The 26,697-nt window shown below is 45.0% G+C and overlaps 1 protein-coding gene across 1 annotated transcript in view; it reads right to left on the reverse strand.

Annotated features, from left to right (window-relative positions):
* Positions 1–2,103: 2,103 nt before the first annotated feature.
* The window catches only part of LOC128133734 (uncharacterized), a gene marked incomplete at its 3' end in the record, with an annotated part of 159,695 nt that continues 135,101 nt past the window's right edge, over positions 2,104–26,697 (reverse strand). Inside the window, exon 7 of the mRNA XM_052771265.1 lies at positions 2,104–3,204. Within this exon, the coding sequence (XP_052627225.1) occupies positions 2,104–3,204 (1,101 nt within the window). The remainder of the gene's footprint in view (positions 3,205–26,697) is intronic.

Below are 26,697 nucleotides of genomic sequence, written 5' to 3' on the forward strand. Positions count from 1 at the left end.
ACTATTCTAGACAGTCCTGTGGAACACTAGCAGGGTCGCAACTTGTAGGTGTTGTGGACTTTATGTTCACTGGTGTACTCTAAAAACCCATTGATATGTATTGCTAGAGGATTCTCGAAACCAATATTGTCAATAAACGAGATAAACCTCGGTGACTATGGAGTTAGCGCTTGGTAACTACGTATATAGTGTCTGTTGATAAAACCCTGGCAACGATGGATTTCGTACCGATTCCTTAGGATAATCCTTAGGAATAAATGAACGAGGAATATTTGATTCTTAGTGTAATCTTTAAGAAATAAAAAGGAGATAGTGGGGTGGGTAATTGGATTGACTGTGTGATGATTAAATATAATATAATATTTTATTGTGGGTTGAAAACTGTAACAACGTAAATTTTCAAACTAATTTTTCATTTCAAAATAAAGTATTTTCATTCAAAACAAGGCATAAACATTCCAAGTGTCATGTCAGAATACAAATCATATAAATCCCAAGATCAGAAAAACATCTATCAGTGTGTACAGATCACGCCGACGCCTTCCCACGGTCCTCGCTAGTACCTGAAACACATACACAACGACTGTAAGCATAAATGCTTAGTGAGTTCCCCAAAATACAACTTACGCACATACGCCTTTCCAGGCCCTGACCTTCCGGTCCATGTGTATCAGGGGACTTCCGTCCCTGCTGGGTAAACCTTCCGGTCCTACCCACGCCAACCTTACGGTCCACATTACACGCCTTCCGGCCCATATCATAATGCCTTCCGGCCCACATAACATACATAGCACGCATAACAATTAACTTATCACATATAACACATATATCACATATCATATCCGACCTTCCGGTCACACAGTCAAACCCTTCCGGGTACGGTATAGTGAGAAGACTCACCTCGCGAATATCGAAAGCTAGCAAACCCCGAAGTCACTCGTGCTCGATCCGCCGAGCTACAATCTCCCTATAACATCATACATCTCTTATTAACACTTTTATCTTCTAAGCTTGACTATCCCTAAGAAGTCAAACATAGGTCAACTCTGGTCAATGGTCAACGGTCAACTTGACCGGACTCAGCGAGTGCTAGGGCGACTCGGCGAGTCTAGACGTCCTCACCAATTCTCTAAGATCCCCTTTCTACTCGTCGAGTATCCTCCTTGACTCGACGAGTTTCTCCTGGAAGAATCGCGGGGCCACCCCGACTCAACTCGCTGAGTCTGAAGAACAACTCGACGAGTTCCAGTTAATCTTCGAGCTACTCGCCGAGTCTGTTCATCGGACTCGGCGAGTCCATGCCATGCAACCGCTCAAACTGCTTTCTAAGGTCAGAACTGCTCCGACCATTCATAGGTCTGGCCTTCCTAGACTGATTCATCACGTAATGTCCCCATTTCAGTGCTCATAATACACCCCATGACTCATAATTTACATTTTGACCTAAGGCATAAGGATTCCAATCCAAAACCTCCATTGATTCCCGAAATGCTCAGGCATGGGACATTCTGGACCTCTAAAGGTCCCAATACAGGGTTCCAATCGTTTGGGGACTAAGGTAACATTCAATCTAGCCACAAAAAGGGGTTCCATAAACCCTAAATCCATATACACATCAACATAGAAGAATGTAATTCGAATTATTACCTGAATAATGTGTCCTCTGTGTCCCCAATCCTCAGAACGTGACTTCTCTTCTTGTTCCCTTCACCAAGCCTTCTCTTCCTTGCACAACAACTCTTCCAAAATCAACAATGGTCTTCAACCTTGCTCCAGATGCACACAATCGAATTAGGGTTTCTCTCAGAAGGCTAAAGTGAACAATGACGGCCAATAAGTCCCTTATATACGTCCCAAACCTAAACGGTTAGGGTTTTCGCTGAACAGCGCAGACTCGCCGAGTCCATATCTGGACTCGTCGAGTCTAGTCGCGAACCCGCGACCAGGTCTGCGATCCTACTCGGCGAGTCTAGGCTCCAACTCGCCGAGTCCCCTCTTAAAACACCCAAAATCATAAATATAACAATACCTGGAATTCCGGGCTGTTACAACTCTCCCCCACTAGGACTAGACTTCGCCCTCGAAGTCTCACTCTGAAAATAGCTCCGGATGCTGCTCCCGCATCTCACGCTCCGGTTCCCAGGTCATTTCTGATCCCTTCCGGTGCTGCCACTGAACTAACACTAGAGGTATCTCCTTATTCCTCAGAACCTTGATCTTCCGATCTCTGATGGCCACTGGTCTCTCGGCATAATTCAGGCTCGCATCCACCTGAATGTCCTCTAATGGAACTACTGCCGACTCATCGGCTATACACTTTCTCAATTGCGACACATGAAAAGTGTCGTGGATCTGACTCAATTCCGCTGGCAACTCCAAACGGTAGGCCACCCGGCCTACCCTCGCAATCACACGAAAAGGCCCAATATACCGGGGCCCCAACTTGCCCCTCTTCCTGAATCGGATCACTCCTTTCCAAGGAGAGACCTTCAGGAGTACGAAGTCGCCGACCTGAAACTCAAGCTCGGACCGGCGTCTGTCTGCATAACTTTTCTGTCGGCTCTGGGCGGTCAATAACCTCTGTCTAACCTGCTGAATCTGCTCTGCCGTCTGAAGCACGATCTCTGTACTGCCCATCACTCTCTGTCCCACCTCTCCCCAGCAAATGGGGGTCCGACACCTCCTACCATACAACAGCTCAAAGGGTGGCATACCAATGCTCGAATGATGGCTGTTGTTGTAGGAAAACTCTGCCAAGGGTAAATACGCATCCCAGCTACCCCCGAAATCTAACACACACGCTCGAAGCATGTCCTCCAGTGTCTGAATCGTTCGCTCGCTTTGGCCGTCCGTCTGGGGATGATATGCGGTACTAAAATGCAATTTAGTACCCAGCTCCTCATGGAATTTCTTCCAGAATCTGGAAGTGAAGCGCACATCACGGTCCGAAACAATCGAGATCGGCACCCCATGCCGAGATACCACTTCTCTCACATATATCTCCGCCAACTTCTCCGCTGAAGAACTCTCACTGATGGCAAGGAAGTGTGCACTCTTCGTCAACCTATCCACAATCACCCAAATGGCATCGACTCCTCTGGCAGTCCTTGGCAATTTGGTGATGAAATCCATAGTGATCTGTTCCCACTTCCACTCGGGAATCTCCAATGGCTGTAACTTGCCATGCGGTCTCTGGTGCTCGGCCTTAACCCTACGGCAGGTCAAGCACCTCTCAACGAACCATGCGACGTCCCTCTTCATACAGGGCCACCAATACTCTTTCCTCAAATCCAAATACATCTTCGTAGCACCGGGATGGATCGAGAATTTCGATCTATGAGCCTCTTCCATCAAAGTAATACGCGTACCGCCCACGAACGGTACCTAAATCCGACCCTGAAACGTCAGAAGCCCTCGTCCATCCTTAACGAACTCTGAAATTAACCCAACGACCCGCTCTTTCTTCTGCATCTCTGGTCGCACAGCCTCGGCCTGTGCCCCACGAATAACATCCAATACTGGAGTCATCACAGTCAATCTCAAACATACATCTCGCAATGGAGTGCTCTCCGCCCTGCGGCTCAATGCATCGGCTACCACATTAGCCTTGCCTGGGTGGTATAGGATCTCACAATCATAATCCTTGACCACATCCAACCACCTCCTCTGACGCATATTTAGGTTGGGCTGATCCATCAAGTACTTCAAGCTCTTATGGTCCGTGTATATCGTACATCGAAACCCATACAGGTAGTGACGCCAAATCTTGAGAGCGAACACTACTGCCCCCAACTCTAAATCATGCGTGGGATATCTCGCCTCATGAGGCTTCAGCTGCCTCAACGCATAAGCTATCACATGACCCTTCTGCATCAACACTGCACCCAGTCCCGAAATCGATGCGTCGCAATATACTACAAAATCTTCCATCCCTTCCGGGAGAGCTAATACCGGGGCTTCGCACAACCTCTGGCGAAGTGTCTCAAAGGAGGTGTGCTGCTCGGGTCCCCATGAGAATGCAACACCCTTCCGGGTCAATCTGGTGAGCGGCACTACGATCTTGGAGAAATCCTTAATGAATCTCCGATAATACCCTGCCAACCCAAGGAAGCTCCTGATCTTAGAGGGTGACTTCGGCACCTCCCAACTCATCACCGCCTCAACCTTGGCCGGATCGACCAATATCCCCTCCTGATTAACAACATGTCCTAGAAATTGGACCTCCCGCAACCAGAAGTCACATTTGGAGAACTTTGCATAAAGCTTCTCCGACCTCAATACCTCAAGGACCTCCCTCAAATGCTCCTCATGCTGCTCTCTAGATCTCGAATACACTAGAATGTCGTCGATAAATACAATCACTGACCGATCCAACATCGGCCTGCAAACCCTGTTCATGAGATCCATGAACACAGCCGGGGCATTGGTGAGCCCGAAAGGCATCACCACAAACTCATAATGCCCATATCGCGTCCTAAACGCTGTCTTGTGGACGTCCTCATCCCGCACTCTCACCTGATGGTACCCTGACCTCAGATCGATCTTGGAAAACCAAGATGCTCCCTGCAACTGATCGAATAAATCATCGATCCTCGGTAACGGGTAACGTATCTTGACCGTCAACTTGTTCAACTCCCGGTAATCAATGCACATCCGGTGTGAACCATCCTTCTTCTTGACGAACAGAATAGGTGCTCCCCACGGCGAGCTGCTCGGCCGAATGAATCCCTTCCCCAGCAACTCCTGGAGCTGCGAGGACGACTCTTGAATCTCTGGAGGTGCAAGACGATAAGGCACCTTAGCAATAGGCGCGGCCCCCGGAACCAGGTCGATACCAAACTCTACTTGCCTCACAGGAGGTACTCCCGACAGCTCCTCGGGAAAAACATCTGGAAACTCACGCACCACTGGGACCTCCTCAACTGATCTCGGTCTCTTGGAAGCCTCCCGCGTATCCATCACATACGCCACAAAACCCTTGCAGCCCTGCTGCAGACAATGCCTCTCCCTGGCGGCCGAACAAAAAGCTGATCCCGAACGAGTACCCTCGCCGTACACCGAAAGAACTCCCCCACTAGGGTCTCGTATAGTCACCAGCTAACGCTCACAGTCGATGACGGCGCCGAATCGACTCAACCAGTCCATGCCCACGATGACACATACATCACCCATCGCAATAGGAATCAGATCAATCGGAAACTCGACCCCGAAAATCTCTAGCACGCATCCCCGAAGAACCTCCGTGGCACAAATCACTCTCTCGTCAGCTATAGAAACTCTCAAAGGTCGACTCAACGACTCACGACTAACGCTGATATGCTGACTAAAGGCTAAAGATACAAAGGACCTACTCGCACCCGAGTCAAATAACACTAAGGCAGGCACAGAGTTCACAAGGAAAGTACCTACGCATATAATAACATAAGCATAACATCTCGACATTAAAATAATTACATGAATTACAGCATACCTGCCACAACATCGGGCGCAGCGCGGACCTCCTCCGCAGTCAGCTGAAAGGCTCTCCCACGAGCCCTCGGGGCCTCGACCTTCACCGGTCGAGTCTCAGTAGCCCTAGCAGTAGGTGCAGATCCCTGAAGAAGCTGAGGGCACTCGGCCTTCCGATGGCCTGTCTGGTTGCAATGAAAGCAAACCATAAACCCCTTGGGGCAATCCCTAGCGATGTGCCCCTCCTTGCCACACTTGTAGCAAGCACCAGACCGACATGTCCCCTCATGACCCTTGCCGCACTTTCTGCAAGTGCGGCCCTTCGGACTTCCCGTCCTCGAATCGGCGGACTTAGTCCGCTTGGCTGCCGGCTGAGACTGAGCCGGCCGCCGGTCCACCCGCTGAGACTCAGCCTCCTCCCTGGCCTGGGTCTCCAACTCGATCTCGCGCTTCCTGGCATTCGCCTGAAGCTCAGCAAAGGTATGATAGGTGGAGTTTGACACAAACTCTCGGATATCCCTCCTCAAAACACCCAAGTACCGGCTCATCCGAGCCTGCTCTGTGGACACCAGCTCGGGGCAGAACATCGCCCTCTCATGAAACTTCCGTGTGATCACCGCAACCGAATCAGTTCCCTGCTTGAGGGTCAAGAACTCCTGAACCAATCGTTCCCTCTCCACCGGGGGAACGTACTCGTCCCTGAACATAGCAGTAAACCCCTCCCATGTCACTGCTGTAATCTCTGCCAAAGTGAAGTTCGCCGTCACGAACTTCCACCAATCCTTCGCTCCCAGACGGAGCTGGTTCAAAGCGAACCGTACCCTCAGGTGCTTCGGGCATGAACAAGTGTAGAAGCACCCCTCTATATCCGCGATCCACCTCATCGCAGCAATCGGATCCTGCGTCCCATCGAACTCAGGTGGCTTCGTGTTGCTGAACTCCCGGAACAGCAACGAGTCACCCCCCTGTGGCCTGGCGGCGGCCACAGCTGCGGTAGTTGCAGCGGCTGCAGCTTCAGTCAATGCGGCGTACCGCTCCTCAAACGTCTCCATCAGGGTGGTCTTAATAGACCCAAATATCTCCGGGATCTCAGCCCGGATCGCCGCAGCTACCTCCTCGTGAATCATTTGACGAATCTCCTCGTCACTCACACCGCTCGAACTCGCTCCGTGGCGTGGTCTAACCATGATGTCTCTGAAATACAACATAAAACTATCAGAGACTGCATCGAGTATAATCGCACTCGATAACGCAACCCTACTCAGTCTCCGATATTCAGGGATTCTTACTTGGGTCTCCCACTGATCCGGTGTCTTCGGTAGTATGGGCCCAATACTACCGACCACACCGCATCAGCATTCATCCCAAATCTTCCTCCCCAAACCCCGGATAGTGAGTACTCTACTTCTGCTATGCACTATCTACTCGTACACTAGCAAAGCATCTCATATCGGCAAACTTCCCTAGACTAAGGTATCACAATTCAGGCCACTCTAGTCCTATCATGAATACCTAGTCTTCTAGCATGCATACTGTTGGGCTGAAGTTCTGTTTTGTATTGCGTCTTTTGGGCTCGTTGATTAGCCTAGTATTCTCCGGTTTGGGCCTGTCCAACCGAGAGCCTTTTATGTATTGTATATAAGTTATCGCTTGCATGCATATTAGGTTATGATTCAAGATTTAAGATTCAAGATTTCCGTTTTGAACGTTTCAGAGTTTACGATATTGCTCTCTTGTAATCTTCCAATCCTTTACAGTTGATGTTCTTAATCGAGCTCTTCTAAGGATTTTGTTTAATCATTCAACCTGTTTGATTCAAGCTGTTTGTTCTTTTTATTGCGTTCTACCTTGTTATTTATATTGTGTTCTTGCAGTTTCATATTCATATACCTGTTCACGATCTAATCGATCTTTATAGATTAAAAGTTATTGTTTGATTAATCTCATCAATTGGTATCAGAGCAGGAGGCTGTGTAATCGATACACTTCTTTTCTGTGAAAAAGATTTTCATTAGGGTTTTCCGCAATCATCGATATTTATTGAGCCGTCATCTTAATTGACGTATCTTAGTATTTATTGTTTTGCCCTAATCTGCTTTATTACAAGTCTGATCTTTGAACAGGTTATTACGATCATTATGGACGCAACGCAATCAAACCCTATTAATATTTCCAACAGCATTGGTTCGACGACAAAGATTCCAATCTTATACACCCATGACTATGAAGTATGGGCACATCATTTTGAAGATTACGTGATTGGATCGGAGGACAATGGTTTTCTCATATGGGAAGCCATTATCAATGGACCATTTTCTCATTCAGCGACATCCAGAGTTATTAAGACGCAAAAAGAATACAACGATTTGCTCAAGGATGTGACGAATATTGCGCAGGATGAGAAAGATAAATTCCAGTGCAATATTAAGGCACTAAGGTTGATCAGATTCGCCCTTCAGTCCGACACATTCAGACTAGTCAGCTCATGCACTACGGCGAAGGAAGTGTGGGATAGACTTCGCGAACTGTATTCAACAGACGAAGATCTTGAACACTCCATCCAAACCTTGCTTCTATCTGAGTTTGGAGAATTCAGGCAAGGGGCCGAAGAAACAGTGACCCAGACGTTTGATCGCTTCAATCATCTTCTCAGCAAGATGATCAAACACGACATTGAAAGGAAGCTCATCGAACAAAAGGTTACTTTCTTGAACGGACTGAGATCGGAATGGAGAGCAGTAGTGTCTACAGTCAAAGCCCATGAACAGTTTAAATCATACTCTTTGGCGAAACTGGTGGGTATTCTAAAGTCCCAAGAGAAGATTGTTGTTCAAGAGAAGAACGTGGTGTCCAGTCTTGGTTTGTTGGCCCTCCTATCTAAAAGTAAAGCCGTGATGGAGGATGAAGAGCTCAACTTGGAAGAATATGACCTCACAACTGAGGATTATGCCATGATGGTGTCCAATCCTAAGAGGTTCATAAAGAAGAGATTCCCCAGCAACAAAAACCGAAACTGGCAGGGGAGTTATAGCTCTGAAAAGGTAAACAGTGAACCGAAGGCTGATGAGTCCAAGAAGGAACCGAAGGCAGATGGCGATTCCGAAGTAAGCTGCTTCTACTGTGGTGGCAAGAACCACTATGCTAAGGACTGTGTTCTTAAGAAGATGGCTGAAAAGGACGATGGAAAGGATGAGGAAGCTGTGCTGCAGAAGAGATTGGATGAGTTGAGGAAGAAAAAGTCTACCGCTAACCCTTCTATTAATGCTCTTATTGTGCAGGGTTCGGTTAATAACGATGAGTTCGGTAGCACCGAAGTTTGGTCTACTGACTCAGAAGACGAAGAAGTGAGGAAGCCTACTCATGGAAAGGCTTATGTGGCTAAGGAGGAAAGCAGTGGTGGAAAATGCTTCATGGTGTCAAGCGCATCTCAAATGAGGGGATACAATACCGATGGAGGAAGCAATGGACCGAAAGCGCAAGAAGATATGTGCTTCATAGCCAAACCACTCAGCCAACAGTTCAATGAGCTTGATGAACTGATAAAGAAGGTACAATCTGTTTTTATTTTATCTAAAGTACCTTCATCCTCATATGAGAAAGAACTAAAAAACGTTAACATAAGAATTTCTCATTTAGATAGTAGCTTAACTCAAACTAGAGTCACCAATTCTAACCTGACTGATCAATTAAGCAGGGTGGCGTCGAAGAGTGAGGAGCGGCGTATGTGGATTGAGTTAAAAGAGTCGGAATTAATTAAAGTCAAAGACGAAAACATTTATTTGTAGAGAGACAATTTGAAATTGTTAAAACAATGAAATGTTTTTTGTTTAATAGCTAAACGTTTATATTCCAATATTACTCAACTGCATTTGGACTGTGAGATAGGCAAAAAGATTCACCGTATGATTTTACCATTCCTAGAATTTAAGGAGGATGAAATCGATGCCGAAGCTTACAATTGTGAGAGTGTGATTTCGTCTGATGATGTCAACCCAACTTATCAAATCGGACTGGACAAAATTGAGTCCTTCATTAAATCCAAAGATCATAAGGAACAAGGCTCGTCTGGTTGTCAAGGGATACTGTCAGGAGGAAGGGATAGATTACGAAGAGACGTTCGCTCCAGTAGCTAGGCTAGAATCGGTTAGAATATTTCTGGCCTATGCTGCTCACAAAAACTTTGAGGTCTTCCAAATGGACGTCAAGTGCGCATTTCTCAATGGAGAACTTGAAGAAACGGTGTATGTGGAGCAACCTCCTGGGTTCGTGAATGAAAAATATCCAAATCATTGCTACATTCTGGATAAAGCTGTGTACGGCCTCAAACAAGCTCCGAGAGCCTGGTATGAAACGCTTACAAAATTTTTAAAGATGTCCAAATTCAAACAAGGTTCGGTTGACCCAACCTTCTTTCGCAAAAAGGAAGGTAACCACCTTATGATAGTTCAAATTTATGTCGATGACATCATCTTTGGCTCTACGAATCCCAGCTTAACAGCTGAATTCAGAAAGTTGATGGAGACTAAGTTTGAAATGAGCTCAATGGGTCCTATTAATTTTTTCCTTGGTTTAAATATAAGACAGGGACCCGAAGGCATCTTTATCAATCAGGAAGCTTACACGAAGACTCTCCTAGCAAAGTTTGGCATGATGGGAGACTCAAAAGTCAAAGTCCCTATGGCATTCGGCACCAAACTTACCCCTTCACTGGATAAACCGGCTGTCGACATCACGCTCTATCGTCAAATGATAGGCTCACTGATGTATCTAACTGCTAGCAGGCCTGATATCATGTTTTCAGTATGTTATTGTGCTCGATTTCAGGCTAATCCACGCGAACCTCACATGCTGGCAGTGAAGAACATCCTACGCTATCTCAAGCGAACCGCCTCCTTGGGTCTATGGTATCCATCCAACTCTGGCTTCTTCGTTCAAGCCTATTCTGATGCAGACCTTGGAGGATGTGGACTCGACCGCAAAAGCACAACTGGTGGCTGTCAATTTCTTGATGGGAAGTTGGTCAGCTGGCAATCCAAGAAACAAACATGTGTGTCGCTGTCTACTGCTGAAGCGGAATACATTGCCGCTGCATCCTGCACATCACAAGTGATTTGGATCCAGAGTCAACTTCGAGACTATGGACTCAATATGAAGAAGATCCCTCTATATTGCGACTCTGAAAGTGCAATTAGGATCTGTCATAATCCGGTGCAACACTCTAAAACCAAACACATAGCACTGAGGTATCACTTCATCAAAGATCATGTGGAAGATGGAAATGTCGAAGTTCACTTCGTGAGAACCACAGATCAACTGGCTGACGTCTTCACCAAAGCTCTTCCAGAAGCCTCATTCAATAAAATTTTGCAAGGCCTAGGTATGATGGAATCAGAGTCAGTACCTCACACTACCTCTCAATCTCAAACGTAAGAAGCGAAACCAACCGAACGTTCGGGTTCGGTTCAACCATTTCACTCGCTCATTACTTCAAAGGTAGTTTTTCTAGGTTGTATATTTCTTGTGCAAAATCTGTTTTTCTTTATGTAAAAAGTTTTTTTTTATTGCATATCTAAACTCCTTGGTTTCTTAAAATTTTCAAGAACCGAAACCAACCGAAGGTTCGGGTTCGGTTTTTCAAAATTTTCAAGAACCGAAACCAACCGAAGGTTCGGGTTCGGTTTTTCAAAATTTTCCTGAACCGAAACCAACCGAAGGTTCGTGTTCGGTTTTTCAAAAATTTCCTGAACCGAAACCAACCGAAGGTTCGGGTTCGGTTTTTCATCTTTTTCCAACCGAAATCAACCGAACGTTCGGGTTCGGTTTTCCATTTTTTTTATCAAAAGTTTTTTTTTGTCTTATTTTTTTATCTTTTCTATTTTTTTATTTTTTTTATTTTATTTATTTTTTTAATTTTATTTTCATTTTTTCATATAAATTTCAAACACTCCAAAAATATGTTTTTATTTTTTTTTGTATGTTCGTATACTTATGGGGATATATTTGCTGAATTTCTTAAGTGTCCCTAGAAGCATGCTGCTGTATGTGTCCCAAGCCTCATAAGATTTTGAATAATTGCCTTCATGACTTGGTATACACAAACCTTGTCTTCCCAATAAGGCTAACTTATTTATTCTAATCGTGAGCTACCTCACACTCTTCTCACATGAGTTAAGAGTCTCCTGCTTGGTTCTTTCTTTCACAGCAGAGGTACTATGTCTTCTTTCACCATCCCCATTACACTTCTCCATAACATTCAGTTCATCACTGTAACCCAAGAGACTCTCAGACACTACCACTGAGGTTTATGGTTACGCAACATCTGTGTTTATGATCTTAGTTTCGTGCCACTACGAGCTGAGTGAAACCCAAAATTCAACACCAAAGAATTGACGGTGACAAATTTATTTGATCAAGTTTTTACCAATGAATTGACGAATGTACCTTCATGAAATCTCAGTTTCTTTTCTTTTTGCGTGGTTCCAATGAAATTGTTACACACCATAACATTTCTTCCCAAGGGATCCAATTTTAATTTTTTTATCTGAGATTTTATACTTATCCAAGTCACTTAAAAATCAACTCCAACCTACTTGTTCAACAGACTACACTGGTCTCACAAGTATTTTGCTCACATTCGTTCTTATATCAAGAATTGAATTGACGAATCAAAGCGAAAACACCCTTATTTTTATCTTATTAAAACAAGCCTTTCAACATTTATTAATAAATGTTTGATCGTAATTCAACGGGATTCCACACTAACACTTTAAGGTCTCTCTTGATCTTGAAGGAAGAGATTCGTGCCCGGGATCATCAGTTTCGTGTCATAATTGACATCACAGATTAATCCAAAAAGAGTTGCTTTATTTCCTTATCTTTTACACTCTTAGCACGAAAATCCTAGATTTTCCAAAATTCTGTTACTAATTATTTTACAGGCTGGATAATTAATGGATGGTTCATAATGAAGTTGTGGTTACCAATAATCCACGTGGGCGTTTTATTCAAAAGACAGCAGGTTAAAAAGGGGAAGAGACAAAAGATGCTGACGCGACGGAAGTTCAAAGGATAGAAATTCAAACGACGGTAAAAAAGGCGGGCGCGTGAATTTGAAGAGGCCGCGCTTTTTCTAACACTATTGGACGCGTGTACAATACTGAAGCGTCATACATCAGGCATTAATGGCGCGTGTGGAAATGGAAACGGTTCATCTCTCAAAACCGGCGCTTATTGGGCGGCGTAATCCTAGGAATCTGACACTCTCTCTCCTACGTGATCATCGCACGTCCCAACTGTCACCAATCAGTCACTCAAATACCCTTCCATATTCCCATAAAAGATTTGAATCGATCTTTCTCTCTCCTATCACCTACTATAAAAACCCATCCAGACCACCTTTTACCTCTTTACTGCCCCATAATTTCCAAAGCAAAAATCTTCCAAACTCTCTCCCGGTCATCTTCTTCTCCACACCTGCAACAATGGCTGAATCCTCTTCCGTCCATGCTACTTCTCAGATTCTCCCCATCAGACCTCAACAATGCCTTGTCATTGATCTGAACCCACTAGCCTATGATCCTTACATGTCGCCGATTATTGAATGCCTCAAGTACTCCCAACTTGCTCCGGCATTGTCCAAGAATGAAACGGTGCCAATGGTGGCTCTTTCTCAGGTCTATGCGACGGCCTACTACGACAAGGGCGTCGACAGGATCTTTTTCGAAGTGGCGGAACACAAGACGTCGATTTCTCGTTCCCGCTTCTGCTCTATGCTTGGGTTTGCTGCTGACCCATCACGTGTTCACCCGGAGACAATTCCGGTTGGTATGCTCTACAGCATGTTCTACAACATGGGCTACACGGAAGTTCTCACCTCCGTTGCCAGATTCAAGAAGTCATGCCTACCGCCCCAATGGAATGGGTTATTCACAGTTCTCTTCAAGGGACTGTCAGAACGAAGCTCAGGATCAGACGGGGCCAGTCGTCTTTTCCTGTCAATCATGTATGGGGTCTACAACGGCCTCAATCTGGACTACGGGTTTGTCCTCTGGCAGCAGCTGATTCAGAGCCTTTCTTCCACTTCTCGACACTCTGAAGTGTCGCTGGCCCGGTTCTGGATCTTGATCACAAGATGGGCCATGGACAGGTTTGACGTCCAAACTGCTGACGGTGCACCGATGTCTTCGGTTGGTACGTTCCACACCACCAAGATCATCGTATCTGCTGCATCGAAATTCTCCTTCATTGGCTCTATCCCGGAGTCGATGTATGGTAGTGTGCCATCAGAGAGCAGTTTCATCAAGACAATCAAGGAGTTAGGGCCATCTGGTCCGAGGGAACTGACACCGGACATGCTGCGATCAATTCATGATGCTGACAAACCGGTGGCAAGGGGTAAGAAGGCAGACAAGGGGAAGAAACCATCAAAAGCCCCAAAACCCACTCCCAAGAAACGCAAACAACCGAAGGCTGCTTCCTCTCCAAAACCGAAAAGGAGGAAGACCCAACCGAAACGGACGCTCGTCCTTTCGTCATCCTCCAGTGAATCCGAAGGTAGGAGTTCGGACTCTGAGGGCTCACAAGGAGACGAATCTCCACAAAGAGGCAACGCACCCCCTCGGTCCCCAACCCCGGAGATGGAACTTCACCAATCCCCAGTTCCTTCCCCTCCACCCACAATTCCTATTTCCATTCCCACCATAACCCCTACCATCCCACCAACCTCATTCCCTATACCTCCACCCATATTCACCACCTCAACCGAAACACCACCTGTAACCGAAACCCCTCCAGTAACCGAACCTCCACAAACCGAAACCCATACACAACCACCACCCGAAACTAACCCCCCACCTACTCAACCTGAACCAACCAAACCTATAATACCCCCATCTTCACCACCACCTCAATCTCCAGAAGACGCCTCCGATGGCGATGATCAATATCTTGGTGGTGATCACCTGAACTTTGATTCGGTCTACTATAGTCCGTTTCAAGTTCAGAGTGATGAGGAGGATGATGCTCCAGTAACAAAGAAGCATCTCCGCGAGCTGAACGAGAAGGTTGATCAACTTCTCGCCTCCTCTTCCAACCAGCAGTCATCCTTATCTGAAGCTGCCCTTCAGAGGATAGTTGATGCCTTCTCCAGGGCTCAACATGACTCAGTGGCCTCAGCAACTGCTGCGATAGACGCCTCCACCCGAGCCTGTGAGGCGGCGACCGAAAAAGTCGAAAAACTATTCTCCGACGCTTCTGACCTGCTAAAGTCTCTGCAGGAAAGCGCCAATGCCACAAAGACAACTCTGGAACCGATTGTTCAACAATTGGCCAAGTTCGTCTCGACGGAGTTGACTTCGTTCGCTACCCTCCGACAAAATCTCAGCGACGACAACTCGGCACTCCGTGCCTCCATCGATGCCCGTCTGGCAAAACTACAAGAGGATCTTGCGGCAGAGAACTCTCTGATGGACGTTCTGGCGAGTAAAACAACTGCCCTAAGGGTCAAGAGCACACAGCTTTCCAACTCTCAAGAACAATTGGAAGCTCTTCGATCCGAGAGGGAAGTCATAAAGACGTGTGTTTCGGATGTCCACGCCGCTCTATCCAACATCCTGGAGGCACACGACCCCATCCTTAATCATTCGGTGAGGCGCACCCTCGCTGAAAAGCTCTCCCCGGCCATGGACCTCTTAAGCAAAATTGAAGGCCTTCCGAGTTTCGTGTCCATTCCGAAACAAGGGGGAGATGCGAAGAAAGGATCGAAACCACCTCCGTCCTCCAAAGCTACTCACACAACCGAACCACCCCCAACTGGTCATGCCTCGGGTTCGGGTGTGAAGAACAAAGGCAAACACATAGCAGAGGATGGAGATGAAGATGAAGATGAAGACAAGGAGACTATTGCGGACATGTTAAAGAGAAAGAACAGTCGCAATACTGATGACGATGTCAGTCGTGTGGCACGTGAAGCTGAAGAAGCCGAACGTAAACAAAAAGAAGCCAACGATCTCCTTGAGAGCCGAAAGTTGCTCTTCCCTGCCTGGACCAGGGATCGTTTGATAAAAGAGGCCATAGAGACTCCAAGCATACTATGGCTCGAGCCGGTGATATCGTTCGACTGCAACAACACCATCGATTCGCAGTTCGATATGCCACTGACTCGAAAGGCGTTCATCTTCCACGCCTTCTCCAACATCTTTGAAGTCCCGCATCCGAACGATGAGCTTGACAGGGAGCTCATTGACTTCTACCTGGAGGCCGCTCGCCCTCAATACCTTACATGGAGCGCCCAGAAGATTGTCAATGTTCGGGTGATGAAGCCTTATGCCGTGGGGAGATTCACTAACGTAAAGTTCAAGCTCATCCGAGGATCTGCAAGAACTGCTCACATGATCACCCTGGCGGATCTGCCCAATCTGAACCCTCATGATTGGATAGTCTTGTACAATATCCTGCTGACAAACGAAGCCGAATATGGTCCGCTCTTAGACCATGTCAAAAGGATGCTGGCATGCTATATCATGGAGGTGGCCCTAATGGATCAGGAGGTTGCCACAGTGTTTAAGAAGAAACCGAAAGTCAAGCCTGTGGGATCGGCCAGTGATCTAAACACGATGAAAATGGGCAAGATTGATTCGAGGCGAAACTCTGTGATGTTCACCAGAGCCGAAGGACAGAAATGTCTGTTCGCGTTAGCTGACAAGCACCTCTACACCACTCCCTGCTTGGAACACGTTCTATCTATCGTCAAGCGGTGTAAGGACAATTCGGCTGATGACATCAAATATTTTGAAGATATGATCAACTGGTACATCCGGTTTAGACAGACCATCCTTTCCATAACCAAGTGTCTGTTTAGTACCGTGAAGAAGAAGGTACCAGCTTCAGCTGCCGGCCCAAGTACGAAGTAATGGTCTCGCTCCAAATTGACGCAAAGGGGGAGATTGTTGGGCTGAAGTTCTGTTTTGTATTGCGTCTTTTGGGCTCGTTGATTAGCCTAGTATTCTCCGGTTTGGGCCTGTCCAACCGAGAGCCTTTTATGTATTGTATATAAGTTATCGCTTGCATGCATATTAGGTTATGATTCAAGATTTAAGATTCAAGATTTCCGTTTTGAACGTTTCAGAGTTTACGATATTGCTCTCTTGTAATCTTCCAATCCTTTACAGTTGATGTTCTTAATCGAGCTCTTCTAAGGATTTTGTTTAATCATTCAACCTGTTTGATTCAAGCTGTTTGTTCTTTTTATTGCGTTCTACCTTGTTATTTATATTGTGTTCTTGCAGTTTCATATTCATATACCTGTTCACGATCTAATCGATCTTTATAGATTAAAAGTTATTGTTTGATTAATCTCATCACATACAATTCATATCATAACTCATCTCATAACATAACATTGTAAGGTATTTTGGGGATCTTTACCGTTCGGCGCTGACTGATCGTACACACTGCTTCTTTCTTGTTTACCACAAAATCATTTACAAAAGTTTATGCCTTTATTTTAAAAGTTTTCCTCAAATCCTCGGTTTGAGTTCAGTTACGCCCAAAGGTGCACCCAAATCCCTCAAACCAAGGCTCTGATACCAATTGTAACAACGTAAATTTTCAAACTAATTTTTCATTTCAAAATAAAGTATTTTCATTCAAAACAAGGCATAAACATTCCAAGTGTCATGTCAGAATACAAATCATATAAATCCCAAGATCAGAAAAACATCTATCAGTGTGTACAGATCACGCCGACGCCTTCCCACGGTCCTCGCTAGTACCTGAAACACATACACAACGACTGTAAGCATAAATGCTTAGTGAGTTCCCCAAAATACAACTTACGCACATACGCCTTTCCAGGCCCTGACCTTCCGGTCCATGTGTATCAGGGGACTTCCGTCCCTGCTGGGTAAACCTTCCGGTCCTACCCACGCCAACCTTACGGTCCACATTACACGCCTTCCGGCCCATATCATAATGCCTTCCGGCCCACATAACATACATAGCACGCATAACAATTAACTTATCACATATAACACATATATCACATATCATATCCGACCTTCCGGTCTGTAACACTGAAAATTTTTTAAAATTTATTTTTCACAATTTATAAAAGCGTTTCTCTCTTAATTTCATAAAACATCAAATTTCAAATTCCAATATGTATCATACGAATCCCAAGATCACATAATTATATCGAATTCCTCTACGTGTGTACAGATCAAGCCGGCGCCTTCCCACGGTCATCGCTAGTACCTGAAACAACAACACTAACACTGTAAGCACAAAGCTTAGTGAGCTCCCCAAAATACCACACATAAACACATATTAGCCACTCGAGGCTATAACTCTATGGGTCCGTGCACCCAAACTCTGTGAACCCTCAGGTTCTAACTCTAGGAACCTTCCAGTTCCAACTCTATAAGCATGCACAACATAAATCACATAGACATCATGCAGTACAACACATAGCATACACATAACATACACATACTCTATCACATGACTCTGGTTACCTACTCGAGGTAAAGTATAGTGAGAAGACTCACCTCGCGTGTCTCAGTATCTCACGATCCCTGGAAATCCCTCGTACTCGATCCTCCGAGCTCTAATCCTCCTATAACATCACAAGACTCTAATTAACACTTTTATCTCTAAGGTTGACTATCCCTAAGAAGTCAACACAGGTCAACGGTCAACGGTCAACGGTCAACTTCGACCGGACTCGGCGAGTGCCCGCGGCAACTCGGCGAGTCTAGACGTTCTCACCAACTCTCTAGGATTCCCTTTTCTACACGTCGAGTACTCCCCCTGACTCGACGAGTTCCACCTGGAAGAGTCGCGGGACCACCCCGACTCAACTCGCCGAGTCTCCAGAACGACTCGGCGAGTCCCGGCTCGACTCAGACCACATGACAATCCTCTCTAACTCGCCCTGACTCACTGGGTCAACTCCTGACTCGTCTGGACCACTCCCTGGCCGGTCCAAGGCAATCTTCAAGCTACTCGCCGAGTCTGCTCATCGGACTCGGCGAGTCCATTTCATGCAATCACTCAAACTTGCTTCTAAGGTCAGATCTACTCCAACAATTCATAGATCTGGCCCTCCTAGACTGATTCATCACGTAAAGTCCTAGCCTTGATGCATTAACAACCTCTATATGACTAATTATGAAGAATCTTCAACAAATCTCACTACACAAGGTCATGACCTCCATTGTTCTCTATAAAGCTTGAAGAATGAGACTCTCTGGACCTCTATGGATCCAGATCCGGAGTCTCATCACTAGCATGGGACTATTTGGCCATCAAATCTACTCAACAAGGCCACAAGAAACCCTAAAATCGGTTATACTTCACAAAACAGGAGATGAGTCGAAATTATACCTTTAGATTGAAGGGTCAAGCTTCCAATCCACCAAATAGCAGTCCCCTTTGCCTCCTCTTGGCTAGAGCCTCCTTCTTCTTTGCTAAACAACACACAAATGCCAAGAAATGCCTCCTTTCACTCTCAAATCGCTAAAGCACTTTTAGAGTTTTTCTCTATGGACTGATGAATGCAATTGACGGCCATAAGGCCATTTAAATAGGTCCCAAACCCGAGAAATTAGGGTTTCATTAAACAGCGTGGACTCGCCGAGTCCATATCCTGGACTCGCCGAGTCCGAACGAATCCCGCGTCCAGAATCGCGACCCTACTCGGCGAGTCTGGGCTCCAACTCGCCGAGTCCCTTCTCAAAACTCAAAATATTAAAACATTAAAATACCTGGTGATCCGGGCTGTTACAATTCTCCCCCACTAGGATTAGACTTCGCCCTCGAAGTCTCGCTCTAAAATAGCTCCGGATGCTGAGCCCGCATCTCGCGCTCCGGCTCCCAGGTCATCTCTGATCCCTTCCGGTGTTGCCACTGAACCAACACCAAAGGTACCTCCTTGTTTCTCAGAACCTTGATCTTCCGATCCCTGATGGCTACTGGTCTCTCGGCGTAATTCAGGCTCGCATCTACCTGAATATCCTCTAATGGAACTACTGTCGACTCATCGGCAATACATTTCCTTAATTGCGACACATGAAAAGTGTCGTGGATTTGCCCCAACTCTGCTGGCAATTCCAAACGATAGGCTACCCGGCCTACCCTCGCAATCACGCGAAATGGCCCAATATACCGGGGCCCCAACTTGCCCCTCTTCCTGAATCGAATCACCCCTTTCCAAGGAGAGACCTTCAGGAGAACGAAGTCACCGACCTGAAACTCAAGCTCGGACCGGCGTCTGTCTGCATAACTCTTCTGTCGACTCTGGGCGGTCAACAACCTCTGTCTGACTTGCTGAATCTGCTCTGTCGTCTGAAGCACGATCTCGGTACTGCCCATCACTCTCTGCCCGACCTCTCCCCAGCAAATGGGGGTCCGACACCTCCTACCATACAACAGCTCAAAGGGTGGCATACCAATGCTCGAATGATGGCTGTTGTTGTAGGAAAACTCTGCCAAGGGTAGATACGCATCCTAGCTACCCCCAAAATCCAACACACACGCTCGAAGCATGTCCTCAAGCGTCTGAATTGTCCGCTCACTCTGACCGTCTGTCTGGGGATGATATGCGGTACTAAAATGCAATCTAGTACCCCACTCCTCATGAAATTTCTTCCAGAATCTGGAAGTAAAGCGCACATCACGGTCTGAAACAATCGAGATCGGCACCCCATGCCGAGATACCACTTCTCTCACATATAACTCTGCCAACTTCTCTGCTGAAGAACTCTCACTGATGGCAAGGAAGTGAGCGCTCTTCGTCAACCTATCCACAATCACCCAAATTGCATCAACTCCCCTGGCAGTTCTTGGCAATTTGGTGATGAAATCCATAGTGATCTGTTCCCATTTCCATTCGGGAACCTCCAATGGCTGCAACTTGCCATGCGGTCTCTGGTGCTCGGCCTTAACCCTGCGGCAGGTCAAGCACCTCTCAACGAACCACGCGACGTCCCTCTTCATACAGGGCCACCAATACTCTCTCCTCAAATCCAAATACATCTTCGTAGCCCCCGGATGGATCGAAAATTTCGACCGATGGGCCTCCTCCATCAAGGAAATGCGCGTACCACCCACGAACGGTACCCAAATCCGACCCTGAAAAGTCATAAGCCCTCGCCCATCCGTAACGAATTCTGAAACCAAACCAACGACCCGTTCCCTCTTCTGCATCTCCGGCTGCACAGCCTCGGCCTGTGCCCCACGAATGGCATCCAATACCGGAGCTATCATGGTCAATCTCAAACATACATCTCGCAATGGAGTGCTCTCCGCCCTGCGGCTCAACGCATCGGCCACCACGTTGGCCTTGCCCGGGTGGTACAGGATCTCACAATCATAATCCTTGACCACATCTAACCACCTCCTCTGACGCATGTTTAGATTGGGCTGATCCATCAAGTACTTCAAGCTCTTATGATCCGTATATATCGTACATCGAACCCCATATAAGTAGTGGCGCCAAATCATGAGGGCGAACACTACTGCCCCCAACTCTAGATCATGCGTGGGATATCTTGTCTCATGAGGCTTCAGCTGCCTCGATGCATAAGCTATCACATGACCCCTCTGCATCAACACCGCACCCAACCCCAAAATCGATGCATCACAATATACTACAAAATCCTCCATCCCTTCCGGAAGAGCTAATACCGGGGCTTTGCACAATCTCTGGCGAAGTGTCTCAAAGGAGGTCTGCTGCTCGGGACCCCATGAGAATGCAACACCCTTCCGGGTCAATCTGGTGAGCGGCACTGCGATCCTGGAGAAATCCTTGATAAATCTCCGATAATACCCTGCTAATCCAAGGAAGCTCCTGATCTCAGAGGGTGACTTTGGCACCTCCCAGCCCATCACCGCCTCAACCTTGGCCGGATCGACCAGAATCCCTTCCTGGTTAACGAGATGTCCTAGGAACTGGACCTCCCGTAACCAGAAATCACACTTGGAGAACTTTGCATAAAGCTTCTCCGATCTCAGTACCCCAAGGACCTCCCTCAAATGTTCCTCATGCTGCTCCCTAGATCTCGAATACACCAGAATATCATCGATAAATACAATCACCGACCGATCCAACATCGGCCTACATACCCTGTTCATGAGATCCATGAACACCGCCGGGGCATTGGTGAGCCCAAAAGGCATCACCACAAACTCATAATGCCCATAACGCGTCCTGAAAGCTGTCTTCTGGACGTCCCCGTCTCGCACCCTCACCTGATGATATCCCGACCTCAAATCGATCTTGGAAAACCAAGATGCTCCCTGCAACTGATCAAATAAATCGTCGATCCTTGGCAACGGGTAACGATTCTTGACCGTCAGCTTGTTCAACTCCCGGTAATCAATACACATCCGGTGTGAACCATCCTTCTTCTTGACAAACAGAATAGGTGCTCCCCACGGCGAGCTGCTCGGCCGAATAAATCCCTTCCCCAGCAACTCCTGAAGCTGCGAGGATAACTCTTGCATCTCTGGAGGTGCAAGACGATAAGGCACCTTAGCTATGGGCGCAGCCCCCGGAACCAAATCAATACCAAACTCTACTTGCCTCACAGGAGGTACTCCCGGCAGCTCCTCGGGAAAGACATCTGGAAACTCACATACCACCGGTACCTCCCCAACTGAACTCAGTCTCTCGGAAGTCACTCGCATATCCATCACATACGCCACAAAACCCTTACAGCCCTGCTGTAGACACTGCCTCGCCCTGGCGGCCGAACAAAAGGCTGATCCCGAACGTGTACCCTCACCGTACACCGAAAGAACTCCCCCACTAGGGTCTCGTATGGTCACCAGCTGACGCTCACAGTCGATAATCGCGCCGAATCGGCTCAACCAGTCCATGCCCACAATGACACAAACATCACCCATCGCAATAGGAATCAGATCAATCGGAAACTCAATCCCGAAGATCTCTAACACACATCCCCGGAAAACCTCTGTGGCACAAATCACTCTATCATCAGCTATGGAGACTCTCAGAGGCCGACTCAGTGCCTCACGACTAGCACTGATATGCTGGCTAAAGGCCAAAGATACAAAAGACCGACTCGCACCCGAGTCAAATAACACTAAAGCAGGTACGGAATTCACAAGAAAAGTACCTACACATAACATAATATATGTTGAGTTTTGAGCATTCTAACACTTCCTAAGTGTACATGCAACCCTAAATACCTTGGATCTATATTTTCTCTATTATACATGCAAATAAGAACTTCCAAGGTATTATCCTAATCTAGCATATAAAACAATGGATATAGTAGGATAGAATACATACCTTTTTGGTGTAGTAAGTCTTCATGAAGCTTGAGTGCTTAGTGCCCCAAGTGTGACACCTCAAATGGAATCACAATCATCAAAACACTTGGAATGACTTGAGAGAATTCTACACTCTTCAAAATCGGCTAGCCCTTTCTTCACTATCTCTAGTGGCTGATTTTTCCTCAATAATAAGATGCTTATATAGTTACACAATTAGGGTAAACTCTTAATTGTCATGGCTTTCCATTTCCTTGGATCCATGGGTACAAATACACCATGGAGCATCCATGAACCATCCTATGGGTTTTAGCCCAACTTGATTATCCATGGAGCATTAGCCCACTATACAAGTATGGATGATTTACACAATCAACCCATATATTTAATTAGTCTTCTTTTGATCACTTAATTAATCCTAGATTAATTCTTGATCAATACTAATTAAATAATCTTATTATTCTTATTATTAATATACTAGAATTTATAATATATTAATAACCATAAGTGTCTTATTTCTCTCATCCAAGTGCATGATGGTATGCAACCCAAATGGACCATGCCGGGTCGGGTCAAGTCTTACCAAATATAGTTATGGACTTAGACATTAATCCAACAGTCTCCCACTTGGATAAGTCTAAAACTATTATTGCGAATGACTTCAAGAACCGACCGGCAATCGTAGCTCTCAAAAGCTTCTGTCGAACTCTGACCTTGTCGATGAACTCTGACCTTTGTCAGTGACTTGTCCATTAGATAAGGGATCATATATTCCTCCATTCTAGATATCATATGGACTGAGACATGGATTATAATCATTCTCTCTGTCCATTTGTTGTTTCCCGATTTCCGATTTATGACAACTGACTAATTGAACAAATCAAATCAGTCCTGGCCCGGCCGAGCACTTCCATTTGTCATCATCAAATCATCGAGGGGCCCACAGATATCACTTTTATCCCGAAGGTAAAAGGAATGGATAAACTTCGACTCATATGGCTTGTTCTACTACTTGTTGAATCATACACAAAAGCACGTTTTATAGCACAGAGTTACCAAATGCGGTTTCGTGCAATCAATGTACTATCAACTCATAGTAACAACTCATATCTCTAGGTTTGAAGAATATAAGATATTATCGTCTCATGATCACTCGTGATAAAATCCATGAAGTGATTCCAATGAGCGCGGGTTGAATCCAATACTCAGAACTTATGAGCACTCATGATTGTTGTAGCCTTGTCCAACACCTTAGACCTCTACAACCCATCATGACAGTCTTAATTCATATCTACTTCCAAAATATGACCGACTGTGGATGGTTTGAATAACTTAGTCATTTCGGAAGAATAACCTAGTTTATTCGGGAAGTCAAAACATGCAAAGTGAAACACAATAATAATTGAATCCAATATGGTCTCAGAACTTATGAATATAAATAAAACACCTTTTATTTATCACCATATGATTGCACATTATTCATTGTATACTGTTTCAGCTATCAACTTTAATCTTGAATTTAAAACAATAGTTGTCCCATGCTCCAAGCATGTACACTATGTTTTTTTTAAACACTAGTCATGCCATACACCAAGTATGCATACTATGTTTGTCTATGATCTTTACTTTGTGAACTAGATCAATTGAACATAACTTCAATGATTCTCTTTTCACACTCCCAAATCCTTACCGCAAATGCAAGAATTCCAAATTCATGCCATTTACTGAAATCTGTTAGATTCTAAACTTATATGCATTGATCCTCTTGTAATGATTATGCACAAAGTCATAAAGACTTGGCAACAATCATTACAGAGTATTCCAAAGGAGATCAACTCCTTGGAAATATTCTTCTTGCATTAAGTTTCCTTAATCTTACACAGATTGAAAATTCTAACTTTGAAACATTTCCAGATTCCATTTTGACTATCACTTCTGAACAAGAGTTGCCTCCTTACAGATTATGTCAATATGGTCCTTCCAGAATTATCACTATACTTCCAACTGTCCTTGAGCAACCAATCTTTGGTAAACCTTAGATTGTCCTCGACAATTGTTTAATCCTTTTAGTCATATCCAGTTCTAAACCTTTTCCCCTCTTAATGCCCCAGGCATTTTGAAAATTTTAGAACGGATGATTATAGCACATGTAATCGATCCTATATCCGAAGCATATGGGACACGATTCATGATGTCTCACATAAAGACTAAACCAGTCCTTTGCTATAATATGTCCATTTCAATTTGCCAAGTTCTCATAATTCAGATTATGAAAAGGGATGCCGTAATCATAATCGAATTTTAGAACGCAAATAATGGACCCATATACAGAATTTCCTTATGTTGAGCCATTCCAACATGAAATTCATATATATATCCTTGACTAAATGATTAAAACCTCACAATCTAAGCTTATAGATTTGAGATGAAGTATAATTTCCTCTCCCTTAATTATAGCAAAACAACTTTTTCCCAGTTGGAACTTTCGTTTTCTATAATTAACATTGCTAACTTGCAATACTTATCATAATTATCATGCTCCCACTAACATGATGATTATTAGCATAACACTTATGCTCCCACTAGCTTTGACATGTACCCAGAAATCAGCTGGACTTCTAGAAATCAATACTTCATTGACTTTCTTACCAAAGTTCAGATTTCTGATGCTAGATTGTTTTGATAAGACTTTATCAAAATCATACACCTTCCCTTAGATAGCACACTTGTGAGTCTAAACAATTATGAAGAGGTATGCCGTAATCATAATGGTTAGACCTTTTTGCCACTTCTCACAAGTCCAGATTAGTGTGCCGGTTAACCACACGCGCTCCACTAACGACTTTGAGAATGCAAATATCACAATTGCTATCTAGCTAAAATCTACTTAGTGAAAGTGTTTCCTCACCATCATTTTCATGAATCGGAGAGAAACCTTATGACACTTAGATTTACTGGTGTATGTGTTCTTATCCATGTGAATTGTCAAAATCATAGTCACAAGACAAGGATAATGACAAATCCAAACTCATATGGATTGAACTCAATCTTAACTTCTTGCCACCTGGCAGCTCAAGGGCCTGCCATTGCTTCCAAGTTGTTATGCAACAAACTGAGAACTCTAAGAACTCATATGCAAAGCCAACTTTAACTGGAATGGGCACAGATATGTCAACACGATAGGTTATAAACCTCAAGTTGTGTGCTAGTGAAGAACTTCAGGTTTTATTCTTGATTAGTTCTTGAGACTTTCAAGACCTTTAAGACTCCCACTGTCCTCTTGACCTATAAGACTCCCTTGTCAAACATCCAAGAGATAGTGCGGATTCTAATCAAGACAAACACTTCGCACAATTGGCCTAAGTTGGTCTTTGTTTTATCCAAAACATCACACCTTACCAATTTCAAATGTACAAGAGTAGAAAACTTTTACTCTTACATTTGACAAGTGTTTTTAAACCTTCTTTAGGACATGTCACTCAAGTTACAATCTTGGAGTATGACTCTAAGACTTGTATTAGAACGAAGTATGACTCATCTTCTTGATTTAACCATTTCAACAATTCAAGTCCCTCTTCTTAGTCATAAGAATGCACTAAGATTTCCTTAGAGAACTAATTTTGATATGGTTTCTTAATCATTAAGATGATCACAAAAGCTGATACTAAAGTACTCTCCCATCTTTTCAGATTTGAGAAACTTTTATCCTTCTGCCTAAATTGATTCTTCTTATTCGCTCTGCCATACATTGGAACCTTTTCCAATGTCTCAGAGTTACACTTTCACTTAAGCTTGTAAGTGTAATCATATTTACCGAGCTTTAGTAAATTATGATGAATAATCTTATTGATCTTTTGTGATGGACTAAATCAGTGCACAAGACTATGTACTCGATCCCTTAGTCCATTACTTGACTCACACATCCATGTGAACAAGTAATTAGTCTTAATTTTC

This window comes from Lactuca sativa, chromosome 4, assembly GCF_002870075.4.
Source record: "Lactuca sativa cultivar Salinas chromosome 4, Lsat_Salinas_v11, whole genome shotgun sequence".
NCBI lineage: Eukaryota > Viridiplantae > Streptophyta > Magnoliopsida > Asterales > Asteraceae > Lactuca > Lactuca sativa.